Genomic DNA, 17,695 nt, shown 5'->3' with positions numbered 1-17,695 from the left:
GGAAACAACCCAATCGTTCAGGTCTGTGGTTTTAAAGTGGCAGTTCAAATCAGCATTGTGTGAAATACAACTGTAAAATTTCAATTTATTTTTTTATTTTGTGTATTGAAAAGTTAAAAATATAATAAAAGTTGCTAATTCAGTATAATTTAAAGGAGAGTCTTAAAGCAAACTAAATATTTTTTAATACATAAGGAATTTTGTAATTCATAGTTGATTTTCTATAAAAACTTAAATTTAAAGTTATCTCCAAAAAATAAATAAATAAATAAAACAAAATCTTAGGTGCAAAGGGAAAAAAATTACCTTTAACCTAGGCAAAACAGCATTTTCTCGTTGTTGTGCAGCAACATTTTCTTGCAGTTGTGTGCCTGTTATCAACAAGATACGAAGTCCTTAAGTATACACAAAAATTGTTTTAAAAACAAAATATTACTTAAGTAACTATGCTTCAGAACGTTATAATTTTGTTTGCAATTGCTACAGATGACCTTACTACAACATTTTAACTGCGAAAATAATTGATCTTACTTGCCTATGAAAAGAATTATTACTTAAATACAGAGAATTTTTATAGAAAAAGAATGACTCGGGAGGGGAAAGGTGAGATTTCTTGGTTTTCATTCCTGATAAAAGATTTAAAAAAAAATGAATTATGGTAGCAGATTTTAGTGTACTCTCAAAGAAGAAAGTATAAATTATAAGGCAAGCAAAAAATAAATAATACTGAAGATGCCAATGTGTTTTCTTGAACTAAAGCTTGATATTAGAACTCAAAAATTAAAAAAAAAAAAAATCGGTCTAAAGGAAAGAAAAATGGAAATGAATGGCTTTAGTATCCTGAAACTCTGTGATTATCCTATATAGTTAAAAACTGAGCGTATGTACCTATGTATCTATGTCCAAGTTTCTTCCCCAAACGACATTGAACTGACCATCAAACCATTGATGGATTCGCAATCTTCCCGTCCCCATGTTTGGCTATTTAACATAATCCTCCGATAATAACTGGCGGAGACATCAATTAAAAACTACTATTTATGACACTTAGATTTCGAAATAAAATCCCTATTTTTTGAAGACTTTCCTCCATTCAAATTATTATTCAGTGCTTCATCTCAACTTTCCGCAACAATGCTTCCATTATAATTTACAGGGTAAAGAAAATCATTGAGACGAAAGATCTGTTGCCATTTTTTGTCTCGAATATGAGCAAATAAAATTCTCGGTTTGGTTTTAAAGGCTTCTCCTGTAATAAGAGGATTTAAAATGTTTACTTTTTGGTTATTTTTCCAAAATTTGCCACAAAGTTTTACTGTGTCTTTTTTTTTTTTTGTTTCAAGTCTGATTGTTAAACACGCATCACTTGACATAACTTTTATTTTCGAGGTGGACAGTGCAAAATCGGGTGACATAGCTAGTATTTCTTTTATTTTTCAGAAACAGCAGTTTTGTAAAGTTGTTTTCAATTAAATTACCATGATTGGTGGAAACGTACAAGTATAACCAGTAAAGGCTCTGATTTTTCTCGAGTCTTTCCGTTACAAGTATTAAATTTCGTTCTTACCTTTAAACTCTTGAAAAAGTCAGCCATTGACGCATCGGAACGAAGAAATCATTTTTTGTTTTTCAACCAGTGTATATTAACTGCTTTAATGTATAAGTCATCCAATAAGAGTTTTCTAAAATAATATGTGTACACTTCACATATTTACTAGAAAATATAACTAGAAATACGTTTTTTTGGAATAGAAAAAAAAGAAGAGATTCAGTATTAAGGGCCCGATTAACTATGGACTAATTGTCAAGGGAAATAACAAGAGTTTGATTGAATGTACACAAGGTCATTTAACTATTTTTAAAAATTGCCAAATTCATAATTATTATTCAGTATTTTAATCGAATAGAATAAATAAATATTGTCTACAATATTTTATTCACAAAATTCTTACATTTAGTGATGATAATAATAATAAAGGCTAAACTACACTTTTAGGGACCCTAAAACTAACCTTGGTATAATTAAATAATTCTTTCACATAATCAGGCCCTGTTTAGAACTTAAAAATACGACAATGGACAAACTTTTTGAAAAATTATGCGTAGTGTAATCATAATTCACACATTTAGAAAAATCTGTTCCTTTAAAAATTAGAATCCAAAAAAAAAAAAGGAGAAAAGGAAAAAAAAAAAAAGAAAGAAAGAAGTTATTGAAACATTTTAAAACACTTTTTCTTATTACTAAAAGAATAATATTCATTAAATGTTTAACCAATTTAAAGGAACATGAATTAAAAACATTTTAAAAAATGTACAGCAACACTCACACATATACACAAGAAACAAAACTTATATTTACCAAATCTCTCTCTTTCAATTTCTTGTCTCAATAATTCTTTTTCTTGTTCCAGTAGCTTTGAGCCTTCCTTCCTCAATCTTTCAATCTACAAATAATGAATTTAACAAGATAATTAAACCAATAATAATAAAAGTAATAATAATAAGAAGAAGAATGAAAATTTTCTGACATAAATTAATAATCTATACTTTCTAAGCAAAAGGGTGATTTTCAAAACGATTGACAGTTTGGTATCCTGACTTTATCTGTTCTTTTTTATGTTGATAAAATTATGATTTTTTTTTATTATTGGCATTGCGAAAGCATGTACTAAGCCATTGATTTACACTTAATTCATTGCATTCAGTGCTTTTTTTTCTTCATGATCGTAGATTAATAAGCCTTTTCTATTGCTTTAGTTTAGCTAATAACGGAAATTTTCTTGTCCTGACTAGAAAATTCATATTTCCTAAATCTTTTTTGTACGCTTTCAAGCAGCTTTTTTACTTTTTATGCATTGAATAAGGAAGCAATAAATGGTACCTATACACAGCTGAAATTGATTTACTGAACTGCTCATCTAACAGTTTAAAATTTCAATGCAGTTTGTGTCCTTATGTGCAACTCATGAGTGTTACCCCAGGGAATTAAATTTTTTTTACGTGCAAAATATCTATTAATCGTAGTTAGCAGCAGTGTTAGCGGAGCCATATTTGTTTCTTCTTAGAATGTGTAAGTCTAAAAACAGATATATTTATTCCTTATATATTGTATATTGAAATGTACAATTCAAGGGGAAGAATATTTCAATCATCTCTCATTAAAGTTACCCATTTATTTCGTAATTTTTTTACATACAGAAATATGCAATTAGGCAGTAATGTATTTTTTGTTAAGGAAACAAAAGACCTAATTAAATTTTGAAAAACACCAATAGAATTTATTCCAGTAAAGAATTCTTCTATAAATCTCATGAGTGTTACCTTTAAAATTGAAGAGTGAACACTGACACTAAGTTAATGTTTTCAAAAACAAAATTTGTGTGTTGTTAAGGAAAGACTAATTCTCAATTAAGATATGGTATTCAAACAACTACATATTTTAGAAAAATGACTGCCAAAACTCTACAATTTATAGTTTACTGAGTTCATCTCTCATGAGTGTTTCTAAAGCTAAAATTTAGATTTTGTATTAATAAACTTTTTCTTGAAGCTTTAAAAATTGGTTTCAATATTGAAATTTTTGAGGTATTCATGGTAATTGCAATGAAAATATTACATGTTTAATTTAATATGTTTTTTTCGTAAAGTTTACCCTTTATTTAGGAAACAAAGTAACACTCATGATAAAAACATTTTTACAAATACTTAAAATTTCTTAAATGAATAAATATTTATACCATTTTGACTTAAAACTGAGTATTTAAGATAGTTTAATCAAGATTTGCCGGGTTATTCATTTTTCGAAAAGAAATTACATAATGCTTTATGGAGGATGCTAAATCACCTGGTTAGAAAGCTGTAAATTGCAAGGAATACAGCTCTAGGAAAATTTTAATGTTTATAGCAACAAAAATTTACGAACTGCTTCTCGGACCTAATGTGTTAACACATTTGAAAAGCACCCAAAAAAATATATGAATTTTTTAATTTAAAGTGTTTTTACAAAAATGGTAGACCTTAGCGAATATTTTTAAAAAATGGAATATTTCACAAGGTTTTAGTAAATGATAAACTTTTGCGTACTAAAATAGATTAAGTGTGCAGAAAAAAAAAAGAAAATGATACGATTGTCCAAATTTGAAGACAGGCCAAAAATAATGAAAAAAATTTTAAGTTTGAGAAACTTGCAACATTTCAGAGCATTCTGCCACTCACAACATTTTACCAGAGCAGCAATGTTCTGGTAAAAATGTTCAACATTTTACCAGAGTCTTAGAATCATTTGATATTAGACTTGTATCACCATCCTAGGCATGAGAAATCAACAGTGCACAGAGAGAGAGAGAGAGCAAGATTTCTCTTTCTCTCTCTCTCTCTCTATCTCACATTTTAAATGTCTAAGACAGTGGTCGGCAACCTAAACTAACAGACGATCTACTTTCCAAGTTTTCCTGAATTAAGAAACTCGGATAATTATTCCGGGTAGAAGAGCCGTTTAATGCCATTTTCTGGCCCAAAAATTAAAACTTGAAAGGTTCAGTACTTTTTTGGCGTTTTTAAACCCCCCTACGTTCCTTCTTGGGTACCCAAGTACCTCCCTGTCAAATTTGGTCACGATCTGGCGTAAACTGTAAATTTGTATAGGGGAAATTCATATACACACACACATGTATATACACATATATTCTGTTTTATTTATATAGATATACATATTTATCCTTTACAAGACGATCAAAGCCTATGCCTCACACAACAATAACTGGAACATGGGTTGGGAATTATTTAACTTTTTAGATCAATTAATGTAACTTACTTCTTCTCTCAGCTTTACTGCAGGATCAACTTCCTTATAATTTTCAGCATTTTTCTCCCTTGCTTCTAAATCTGAAACAAACAAATAAATACATTATTAAAATATTCATCATAATGTATAGCAAGAGATAAGAAACCTTTATCAATGCAAGACGATGTTAGTAGATGTCTGTACAGACATCCAACAAAGGCAAAGAGTTAGAAACAGAAAAGACTTAAATAGTCAGACTAGCAATCAATGAGAAGCTTAATGAATAGACCAATAAGAAACAAGAACACCTATACAAGGGCGCCCATATGCAAAATTTTAAGGGGGGGCTCAGATATTTTCCCCGTGGTTAAGCAGGATATTTTCCCCATAGAAACCGATTTCAGTACAGTTTAGAGAGTTATTAAAGTTTGACATTTTTAATAAATTATTCATTAATGGCTGGAGAAGAAATGTTTTTACATTTTTGCAAAGAAAAAAAGTACTGAAAGCAAGGAAGTTTTAATTTCTAGGGGGGGGGGGCTTGAGCCCCCTATATGGGCACCCTTGCACCTATATTGAACTAACAATAAAATCAAGCTCCACCATTTCTACTTATCCAGAAGAGCAAAATAACAATCTAAAATGTTTAAAAACGGAAATACAAACATAAAGCGAACATTGAAAGCACCAATAAATAAGTAAATAAATAAACAACAGAAAATTTACACTTCTTTCCAACTTTGAAATGAACAACTTAATGTACTCATAGGTGTACGCATGGGGGTCACCAGGGGTGCTGCGGTACCCTCATTAGCTCAAAGGAAGACCGGTAAAAAGGAAAAAACATAAAGAAAAATTTTTAAAAAAGCAAAAAAGACTAGAAAACAATAATTTAAGATGGAGTAGCATCATTGCAGGAGGCAGAGGAGTTGAGTGGTAATTGGTCTTCCCCTGATTCCCTTAAATGACTGGTCTAGATGCAGTGGTACCAACACTACACTAGAGAGTTGGTACCACTAGTTCAAGAGTGGTGTTGCAGTGGTACCCCCATAACTGAATCTCTGCGAATGCCTCTGAATGTACTAGTACACAAAACTAAACAACATGTTCAGCATTACATTGAATATTAATTCAAAAACTTTACACATTTTCGAGAGCTTTAAAATATTGATGAAACTTGTAAACCTTTCTTGCTTTTTCTGCGCTCACGGAACTTGCAACTGCAACCATTCTACTCAATCAGTGAACAAAAAGGAGTAGTAAGAATTAGACGAGTTGTAAGCCAACTGCGGGCTTGACATACTTCATTATTTATTTGAAGAAAGCAATACATGGGATGCAATATTGCATATAATTTTCTAACTGGATAATCTTTGAAGAAGTTTGGAAACAATTCATACAAATTTCAAATAAAGTACAGAATCTAAATTAGTAGTAGCAATTGCTTGATGTACTGGTAATTTTAAAGAGTTATGCTCAACATTCAGGGTAGGACTGCTTGTCACCAATGCAAGTATGAGGGGAGCTATCCTGATTAGACACAACAAGCCCAACTAACGAATTTAAATATGAGTTTTGCTGCTCAGATACTCTTCTCAAGGCATAGACTGGGCATAATTATTTTATCTGAGTCAAAGAGTACAAAGATAGTTCTTTGCAAAGAATTTACAGTAGTGCTTCCCGGTTGAGGGGGAAGGCAGTAGGAGGGTGTTCTCTCACTACTTGATTTTAATTTCAATTGCTCTTATGTTCACAACTATGAATGTCCGTCCACTTTTTGAACCAAGACTACAACACTAATTGTACAATTAGACTTAAAAGAGGACAAAATATGTACAAAGAAGACAAAGTAACAGGAAAAGACAATCAACTTTGATAAAAAAAGATCTAGCATAGCCAGGAGTGCTCCCCTTCCCCTAAATGTCACAAAGACCCCCAAAGCAAGAGCCCCTCAGAAATTAGAATAATATCCTAAAAACAACCCCTTTCCCTCCCCTAAAAGTTTCAATAGCACAGTCTGAACCATGAGGCCCCTGGAATAGCAATTTATCTATATGCATTAAAAGAGCATGAAAAGTTTGTGGCCAAATGTTGAAGTCCAGTTATCTACTTGAAACACATTTCAAAATCATTTCAAGCCAGGTACTCATACCATACAGGTCTAATATACTTCATTACTGACACATAAAATACGAGTTATAGTCTTGCACAAATTGTGATTTTCTTAACACTAGAACGCCGAGAGGTGTCATTTTGACACCTCGGTATTTTAACAGTTATGCAAAATGTAAAATTTGCACGGGATCCATACGAATTTTTGTGACTTTTATTTAATATGTAAGGAAAACTCACGCACAAAGTTATGAGAAATTAGATTTTATGGGTGAATTTTCTAGAATGCCGGTACGGTGTCATTTCGACACTGCAATCATTTTATCTCCAATATAGTTCTTTTTTCTTAACAGAAGTTCTATAATAAACGTCAGAGTACTGAAGGTCACCAATCAGGGTTTACTTTCTGCCGGCAGAAACTGGTTATAACTGGTAAAAACCGGCAGAAACTGGCAAAAATTAAAAAGCATCTTTATTAATTCAAGTAATTACAAAATAATAGTTGTTTAAGTAAATTAAAAAATATAATTCCATTTCATCATTGTAAAAAATAGAACTCATTGCCCTTGATTTAGTTTGATCAGGAAGAGAACTGTTTAACTGCAGATGCTCGTAACATTTGTATTAATCTAAAGGACGAGAATCTTAAGGGCACTTAAGAAAAAGAAGTGACATACAGATTTAAACAGGCAGTTACTGGTTGTCATTTGCTAGCTTATACACGTCATCTAAAATGCTTGGGATTAAAATTATCATGTGCTCAAGAAGAAAATGCCAGAATTTTACTTGCTGATCCTCGATTTTATACCTAATATCACAGCTTTAGAAAACAAATTGACCCTATTTCCCAAAACTTATTTTTCCTGTCAAATTTTAAAACCACCCCAGTTATTACATAGTGGACCAAATTAAAAAATATATACAATTGATGAAAGTTTCATGAATCTTTGCTGGATCCTTGATGGCAATGCCATCTAGTTCTTCTGTTGCGAGAGTATTCTGTTATTACTCCTCTATTCATATTAAATTAAGAAATCATTTATATTTTCAATCCACCTTTTCTTAGAGACAGCTGCAGAGCTGCAGAGAGAACCCCTTTCTGCCACAAATGTGGCAGAAAGGGGTTTTTGTCATGCCGGTTTTAACCGGCTTCTACCAGTGGTTTCAACCACCTTGGCAGAAACTTGCCAACCTTGTCACCAATGCCTGTAAGCAAATTTTAATTCTTTACACCTGCTTATCACGTGATAGTTTTTGATGCCATAAGAGCACTCATGTGTTGTGATTTATCAATTGCATTGGGCTTTTGATTTTCTTTTTTGCTGAAATAGTTGATGCACTTGCATATGTGTTGTCAGCTCTTTGCATTATTTATGATGCTTTTTATTCAAGCGTTTTATATAGTTATAGTTTGAAAATTTAAAAATGTCTCGCAGAAAAGGGCGAAATGCGCAGAGAATATATTAGTAATTTGCAGGGAAAAAAAAAGGAATGAAGATAAATTTCAAAATAACAACCCACCAAAAAGCAAAAAATGTCAGGTAAAAAAATGTATTGGAAATGTGGCAATCAAAATATGTTTTTCCTGTAAAAGAGGTAAAAGAGTAGTATATGGAAAGTGCCCCAAACATATAAATTATGATGTAGGTAAGTTTTTCTGAAAAATATATTCTGCGTAATTTTTTTTCCTATAGATATAATAATTCATCTATCAATCAACTTGATGTCATTTTATTATTTTATTACTATTCATAAATTAAAAAGATATTAAAACGAATATTGCATTTATTTTGTTCGAATATCTCACTTAGTGTTGACCAGCGTCGAAATGACACCACTCGGCGTTCTATTATCAAACTGAGGAAACCATAGTATAGTTCTAAGGCAAACAGTGAGTGAGGGTATAGTTGTTGAAATGAAGATTCAAGGTTTGGGAATGGGAGTGATGACTTAGATATAAATACCAACATTCAACATGAAGAAAGGAGATTGATATTTTTACTGTCCAAAAACTTAAGAACACAGAAAATAACGTAGCACACAGTATAAAAGAAGTTTACAAATCTTTATGACTAATCATATCAAAGCAAAAAAATATGTTACCTTCTTTTAGTTTTCTTCGTTTACTATCTAATTCTTTGTTCCTTATTTGTGAAGCTTTTCTAGCATTCAGAACTTTATCATATGCAGCCTGTAAAAATAAAACAATAAATAAAATAATAATAATAATAATAAATCACTCATATTTTAATAATAAGGAAAAAACAAACAAAAACATTTCAAAACTAATGTCTTTTGAAAAAATAAATGAAATGTGAAATTTTTAAACAAATATATTATAGTAAAATAATATATAGATAGCATGTATGAACGTATACTGATAAGGAAGTAAAACTTTTTCTTACTCTTGCAGAGCTATCCAAAAGTATTTCTAAAGCCTTTGAAAGCTGCTGGAAAAGTTCAGCTATGAAACAAAAAGGACATTTTCAGAAAACAGAAATGAGCCATTTTAGCAACATACATAAAACAAAACTGCAAAAAAGTTTTATTTTTATGAAAAATTTTATCTTTTCAGGTAAAATGTGCGCATAAGATGTATATTTATAGAAACATTTTTTTCAGCAGTTACTACTAAGAATTCCAAATAATTGTAAGTAATTTATTTTTATCAAAGGCGTCGCAATGTCCAAAATTTTCTTACAGTTAGTATGGGAAACTAAAATTAGTTACATCAAATACCTCAAAAATTCATTTATGCAGATACTGCCATTTACCTTTCCATGGTTTTAAATAGCTTTATTATCTGAAATGCTTGTGCACCAGAAAATTTCATGTTTAAAATCTCGATTTTTGTCAAGATTTTGTTGTTGCAAGCAGTATTTTTCTTGATTAATTTTTAATTCTGAACTAATATCAATGAAAAATTGTTTTTTAACTTTGTATAGCTGTATTGCACTCTTTGGTTTTCTTTTTTAGTTAAAAGAGATTAGCTTAAAATCATGAAAGTGTCCAAGTTTTTGAGTATGTTTCTTTCAAGTGTTGTTGGCCTTTGAAAATCTTTTCAGAATCTTTCATTACATATAACGGCTCTATTTCTTTGGTCCAGAGGACTTCACTGGGAATGACTTGAAAGCAGGAGGCTTTTTTTTTTTACTAAAGTTTTGCTTTCAGATGAACTGATTGAGCTTAAAAGTGCTCAAAGAACTGTTTTTACAAATGACATTTTCTGAAAGGCCTTATTTTATGAAATTGTGTGAAGTGGGCACTTTTATGACAGAAATTTGTGATGAGGCAGCAAAGTGGACCTAATTTGTGTCTGAATCAACCCCTGAAAACCATTGATATTGATGAGAAAAATAAAATTTTTTCATTTATGTCTGCTATTATACTAGTTAGAAATTTCTTTTTCACTTATAAAGCTTAAAGTATACTGTAATTTTCTACATAATATATCCTTTATTTGCCCAAAAACGACTTTTAAGAGGAAGATACCATTAATCTCAAATGTAATTTTACATTTCAAGCGCTTTTGATTATGACCTGTACAAAAACGAAAATGTTTCCAACAGGGTTCGCTGATATATATCAGTCTATAAATATTATGATACACATCATGGTATATATCCGATATTTATTTTGATGATATTTTGATATTTTCTATATTTATTTTTTCAACTATAGTATTTTTAATATAAAAAGTATATTAATCATAGTAATATTGTACATTTATTATTAAAAATAACCAAAAGTTATGTACTATATTTTTGTAATGTTAATACATCACTAATATAACAAAGTAATATAATCTCACTTTTTTACTTGTATTTTATATTCATAAAATTACTAGTAATGTAAGAATTTTAATTCATATTAAAAGTGCCAAATTAAAATTTAAACATTGATAAGAAAAAAAGGAAATGTATTTTTGACTGTTCACCGACTAATGCAAATTATTTATTTCTGAATCATATAACTGTGAAAGTAGCTAACAGAAGAAAAATGTGTAAAACAGCTAATGCTAAATGAACTCCATTAAAATTGATAGAAATTTAAACTGAAATATGAGATATAAATAATGAAAGAAACATTAATTTTTAATCTACATATTGTAATTGTAATATAAGAAAATAAAGAGTGATTTGAGAATGCATTTACTATTTTGAAGACTTTTGTTTGTGCTAATTGAAAATATCAGATATACATCAAAATATCCGATATATATCACATAATATCGGATATTTTCAACATTTTTAAAAATATTATGATATTTTCGAACCCTGGTTTCCAAGAACCAGGGTTGGCAAGTTTTTGCTGAGGTGGTTAAAACCACTGGTAGAAACCGGTTAAAATCGGCAAGGCAAAAACCACTTTTTGCCACATATACGGCAGAAACTGGCAAAAACTCACAATATGACAAAAAAATTAATTAATCACATACAATAGAAAATGCATGGAGAAAATAATTAGTTGTTAACCAAAGCAGTTTAATTACAATATTACCAAAATTCAAAATCAAATGTTACATTGTTTGGACCCCGCAGTTGCCTATTAGAAAAGGTGGTTTAAAAAATCTAAACAGTTTCTCAATTTAATATCAGGGTTGGCCGGATTGGACCCAATTGGGTTGGACCCAATGGGTTTTTTTGAAAAAACCCATTTAAAAAAACCCATTATTTAGCCCACTTTTGGGGTTTTTTTAATTTTCTGAGAAGTTTAAAAAAAATTAACTAATTTAAATACTTTCACAATTAAAAATTATTTTTATTGGTTTTTCACCACAGACAATGGACATAAAAAATGAATTTTGAACTTTAATAGTATTTCTTAACTCTTAATGGCATTAAAAAATACTTCAAAGACTTTAAATAAATTTATTTAACTTTTTTCTTTAACTGGTCAATAAATAAATCAAATTATCTTGACTAAGTCCTGTCACGTCCGATTTTCTCAATATTTGTAGATTGTACAGAGGAAACTACTCTAGCTAAAAGGCTTTCATGAGAATTATTTTCTACAAACCAACACGTCACAAATCTCGAATAAACAAGGTATATTTTTTGGAAATTAACAGGTTTTTCAAACGGTTGGACAGAAAACAGAATAGGATGAACAGAATTTTCATTATCTTACGAAAAAGTTAAATATTTCTTACTGTGTACACAGAAATAGAAAAACAGACAACCAACCTAAAATTCAAAAAAATGTCTTGATTAAGCTGAAATTCAGTAAAAGGGATTTAAACTACTTGAAGTTCTACAGTAATTTCGCATAAAAAAATGAAAGATAATAAGGTAAAATGCAAAAAATAAATAAATAAATAAAAAAAAAAAAAAAATATGTAGTAATTAAAAATGAACAATAGATTTTATCACTCGAGAAGTAACTTTGCCTTAACTGTTGGTAATCATAGAAACTAAATAAAAAATGTAAAACTTCACCATTCTTGGTTTTCGTCGTCTTTTATACTTTTTTCAGAAAAAACTGAATTTTAACTAGTTTTCCAGCTTTTTTTTTACCCCAAGACAATTTTTGCACTTTATCCATATACTTTCGCTACAATATGCTACAAGTATCCCACATTGTCCTTAAAAAAAGACAAAAAACCCCAATTTCTTTTAAAAAACCCAGCTTTAGTTGGGTTTTTTTTGGGTTTTATTTAAAAAAACCCAAAAAAACCCTGGGTCCATGGGCTTTTTTAAAAAAACTCGGGTTTTTGCCAACCCTGTTAAATATGCACAAATGAGAAACTTTAGAATATTCCTCGAACAGAAGAGCTAGCAGGCAATGCATCAAGGAACAAGCAATGTTTGTGAAACTTTCTTTTTTTTTTTTAACTGATCCACCATGTAGTAATTGAAATAATAGTAAAAATTTGACTGGAAAAATAATGGTTTAAGTTTTGAGAAATGGAGTCTGTTTTGCAAAGCTGTGATAATAGGTACAAAATCTAGCTTAATATTGGCAAGTAAAATTCTGGCACTTTCTTCTTGAAGCACATGATAATTTCAATCACAAGCAATTTAGATGAAGCATATAAGCGAGCATATTACAATCAGTAATGCCTGTTTAATTCTCTATGTCACTCCTCTTTTCTAAGCACCCATATGAATTTTCGTCCTTTGTTAGATTAATTCAAATATTAGGAGCATCTGCAATTGAAAAGTTCCCTTTCCGAACTAAATCAAGGGCACTAGCATAGTATTTTATTTTTTAAAATGATGAAATGAAGTTTAATTTTTTTATTTTATCCAAACAAATATCATTTAGCAATTACTTGAGTTATTAAAGACGCTTTTAAGTTTTTGCCAGTTTCTGCCGGTTTTCACCGGTTATAACCCTGCCAAGAACTGATCTAAAGTGGTACAAAACAGTAAATAAAAGTTCATAGTGAAAAATCATTAATTTGTTTAAGAAAGCAAATTACCTGCTTTAGGATTGTCAGGATTCTTGTCCGGATGGCATGTTAAAGCTTTCTTCCTATAAGCTTTTTTAATCTGAATACGATAAAAGATAAAAGCATTTTAATTATATTTTCACACAATGGAAGAACAGATTTCAAAAATTGTAACATACTACGTTAGATTATTTGTTTAGAACACTTCATTGTGATTGAAAAACAAAATGGCGTTGTAAAATGAGGGGGGCAGAGGAGGGAGGGGGGTTAAAATCCATTTACAATAATAACTCTACATGAATTTTCTTGGACAGCACATAACTTGTTTTTACAGGTAATTACAGTCAATTCGCAATAACTCGAATCTAGAGGGACCAGCGAAAAACTTCAAATTATCTGAAGTTCCACTTGCCGCTAGTTTCGTGTTTCTACATTTCACTATTAAAAACCATCGAATATTTTAATTAATATGTACATAAAACAGATAAAATTACAGAACTTAAAAGTTTTTAAGTACAATATGCAGTTTAATCAAAAATATTGAAAGAAAAATAATCAAAAGCATGGTTTTGATCATTTTTCTTTCAATTTTTCACATCTTCATTTGTTTCAATTTCGGATTCATGAATTCTACTGCTTTCGAAGTTTTTATTTTTCTTTTAATATCATTGACAGAGTACTTGCTTAGACATCTTTAATAGCAAAGAAAATCTCTCTGTCTCTCAGGAACTTATCCGCAAATAATCGAACTAAAGAATGAAGGGGAACGCATCTTAACTTAGGTCTACCTTTGAATCAAGGTACAATCAGTTGACTTGACAACTTAAAAGCAAATTCGTACTCCAGCAATATGTCAAAGTGTAAACAGTACGGTACAACAAAAGAAAGCAAGCTAACTCATTTTTGCACGTGTAACTCTTTTATCTCACATTGGCTCAACAGGTGTTCTTCTTGCTTTGGAGGTCTATTGCGCAGGAATTGCAAGTGAAGGTGAATTAATTTCTCTCTTAGTCACTTGTTTCTTTCTTTCTTTTTTTCCTTCTTTTGAGATAAATTTCGAGTCATCTTTAAAAAAACTTTGAGCTAATGGAAGTTAACTTCGAGATATTGAGAATAATTAGCATAGCATTAAAAACAATGGGGTAGGGACTTGATAAAAACTTCAAGTTATGGTGATATTCCAGTTATCGCGAATTGTTTGTATAGCAAAAATAGAAAAGCAAAAAATAACACTGAACATATATTTTTTTTAATTTTGAGGGAGTGCACCCCCCCCCCCAAAAAAAAGAGAAAAATATCCTTGAAAACATCCCTCCCTAAAAATTTCAATACCACAGTCTGCGCCATGATCCTTCCCCCCCTCCTTAAAGAGCTGGTATCAATGTCTCCCCTCCCCCAGTCATCTTTTTTTACTTGGAAAGGAAGTACTGGATAATATTCCCCTTTTCCTGTCTTTCATAAGACTCAAAATCAAAGGGTCCCGGCTCAATGCCAGCCTTTTAAAGATCATCTGTGTTTGTTAATGATGACTGGAGCACATTAAGTATGTTGTGATAATAAAGTCCTACAGGTGAATCAATCCCTATGAAAGTGCTGAACCAGGGATCGTTCGGCTCCTGGTCTAGATCAAAAAACTAAAGCTATTTTAAGGCCTCCATTCAACAGGGTGAACCACAACTAGTGATAGGTATGAGGGACCCTGTAGTGTGATATGATATCAAGTGTTGATTAAATTTAAGTATATTATGCTTGAGGTTACCATACATCCTGTTTCGAACAGGACAGTCCTATTTCCAGGCAACCTGTCCCGTTGTCCTCGCACATAGTATCTGAATGCAAAAATGTCCTGTTTTCTAAAAATTAGCAACTTATTCCCGCAGATAAAAAAAATAAAGTGATGACAGATGATAAAATAAAGATCAGCATCAAGTTAATCACATTAAGTTAAAAATTAGCAGTAACAAATCGTGCAAAGTAAGCATAACCATGCAATTAATAGATCAGTGTGAAGGAAATAGTTACCATATTTTGAAAATATTAACCAATTTGGCTTTGTTTTTTTAAATATAAATCACGCTTGAAAATTTAATAGAATTTCTAAGTTACAATTACATCTAAACTTAAAATTTTGTGGGTTAAAATACGGAGAATGTGTTGTAAATTTTCAAGTGCGGCTTTTCAATTAAAGCTTTTAAAATTATCAAAAGGTCATGCAGTTCTCACATTATGTCAGCTACTTTTGGCTAATTTTAAGTTGTGTTTTGGCCATTTTCAAAACTTTTTATCTGACAACCCTGTTCTGAGAGATAGAAATAGAAAACACTGTTTGTTGAAGTTATCAGATTAGGCTACGAAATTAATAGTGACTAAGTGTACTATTGAAATCTGTGGTGCATTCTCATTTTAATTCGTTCATTTCTGTTCTTTGTAATAAGCATGATCCGTTAAGAAATGGGATTGGGGGGGGGGGGGGGTTAATTTTAAGTTTTACTTAGTTTCTACTTTTATTCAGATTTTTTTATAGCCTGAAATCCTAAAGCGGTCCGTTTTGCGTGTGTGTGTGTGTGGGGGGGGGAGGGGGGTTGGTTACCCTACATATGCTGCATATTTAAAATATCAGTACTTGCGTTGTATAACTTATAAAATTATTACTTTGTTTTCTGATTGAAGGTTACAAAATTAAATTTGAAAACTCATTTAAAATGCATTATATTTTAGTCTGAGTAAAATTTTTAAAATTTGGCTAATTTGTTGGCTAGCAACTTTGAAATCCCTAGCACGGATGTACAGTACACATATACAAATATGTTAACTTCGTCATTTATATTATTCACAGAAGAATACATTCTTAATATTATACAGTATCAAAAGTTTATGTGGTACAGAAAAATTTCGAAAAATAACCTCTTTTTCTTCAGCGGTAATACTGATGTTTAAGAGTTCATATAAATCACTTTTCATCAGGTCGTCCATTTTATAAAAAGATAGAAATGAATTTCATAGGTTGTTCATTAAATTTTTTGTAAATGTTTTACGTTGAATTTGTTACATTAATGTCATTTGATCAATATCATTATTTTTTTTATTTTCGATTCTGAAAATTTTGTAAACAGAAAACTTGCAGTTGCCGGTAAGGTTGAACAGTTAGCGTTAGTCAATAATCCTACAAAGGTTGCGTTCGACGAACTCAGCCGGTCTACCGGTGACTAATACCGATGTTGTTCTATGCATAGACTAAAGCGCTTATCACACGATGCAACTTTTCACCCTATTCCATCCAATACCGGACTAGTCCAATATACCTCAGGTGCTTCGGCCAAGATCGACGTCATCATTTCTATTGTTCCCCCGTAGGCGAGTTTAGTCCAAGATTATAGCTTCCGAGCAATAAAGTTGGGTAGAGTTGGTCTTTCGACCAATAGGAAAGCATCTGAGTGCACGGGCAAATCCAACATGGCTGACTGCTTGAATCCGAAGTAGAAGACTAAGAAATTTATTAAATAATGGACTTTATTAGCGAGAAAAAATGTCTATGGGATGTTAAAAGTCCCTTGTACTGCATGAAGATTTATAGGATATGGTTAATGAGGGAGTATTTTCAAGGAATTGATTAATCAGCGATTGCCGAAAGCATGCATACTCCTTACATACGGTAAAGATATCCTTTTCGATGTTTATTTATTTGCTTGATATAGTGTGTGAAAGAAAAATCTTAAATGCTGTGATACCTTTAGTTTTATTGTTGTTCGTGCTGAAATTTCGCCTGTAAATTTGGCTAACTCTTATATTAATTCGTAGTTTTGGTTAAAGGTACATTGGCGACAGTACCGGTACATATCGACGCCAAATGATTGTTTACATTTTACTGAATCCTTGTCAAATTACTGGAAAAAATAACAATCTTAATTTGATTATTTGCCGTATTATTTCTCATAGTGCGTATGTGCGAAATGTAAAACTGTTTACATAAAACAGTATCATATAAAAAGTAGGCTGATGCTTGAGACATAATTTTTATATTAAATGTTTGTAAAATAGTTTTTGAGGTGTTCTAGAATAGAGAGAAATTCTTAATTTCATAAGATTCAAAAACAACTTTTCATTTTGCAGTGCTAATAAATCAGTATTAATCCTGCTTGCAAATAATTATCATTTTGTCTTGCTTTTAGTGTTAAAAAAAATTAAAATTAATCTATGTTATTGCTTTATCATGATTTAAAAGTGAGTTTCTGAATCATTTTGTAAGAGAGCTGTACATAATTTTTGCTTCTCAGTTACAAGGATTCCTTTCAGCCATTCATCTGTGCAAATGAATGAAGAAGGATATGAGAAAGACCTTTTAGTGAAATCTTACCATTAAACGCTAGCTGGTTTATCGATATTGACAGGTTAAATAAATTAAATTA

At 30.8% G+C, this 17,695-nt stretch overlaps 1 protein-coding gene across 1 annotated transcript in view; it reads right to left on the bottom strand.

Moving 5' to 3' along the window:
- LOC129220119 (dnaJ homolog subfamily C member 17-like) overlaps positions 1 to 16,357 on the bottom strand; it is a 16,703-nt gene extending 346 nt beyond the window's left edge. Inside the window, exons 1-7 of the mRNA XM_054854465.1 lie at positions 16,194 to 16,357; positions 13,320 to 13,389; positions 9,301 to 9,359; positions 8,999 to 9,086; positions 4,814 to 4,884; positions 2,360 to 2,444; positions 307 to 371 (exon numbers count right to left, since the gene is read on the bottom strand). Coding sequence (XP_054710440.1) covers positions 307 to 371; positions 2,360 to 2,444; positions 4,814 to 4,884; positions 8,999 to 9,086; positions 9,301 to 9,359; positions 13,320 to 13,389; positions 16,194 to 16,262 — 507 coding nt within the window. The 5' untranslated portion in view covers positions 16,263 to 16,357. The remainder of the gene's footprint in view (positions 1 to 306; positions 372 to 2,359; positions 2,445 to 4,813; positions 4,885 to 8,998; positions 9,087 to 9,300; positions 9,360 to 13,319; positions 13,390 to 16,193) is intronic.
- Positions 16,358 to 17,695: the final 1,338 nt, after the last annotated feature.

The sequence above is a fragment of the Uloborus diversus genome, chromosome 1, assembly GCF_026930045.1.
Source record: "Uloborus diversus isolate 005 chromosome 1, Udiv.v.3.1, whole genome shotgun sequence".
In the NCBI taxonomy this organism is placed as follows: Eukaryota; Metazoa; Arthropoda; class Arachnida; order Araneae; family Uloboridae; genus Uloborus; species Uloborus diversus.
This window is presented reverse-complemented; position numbering and strand designations above follow the sequence as displayed.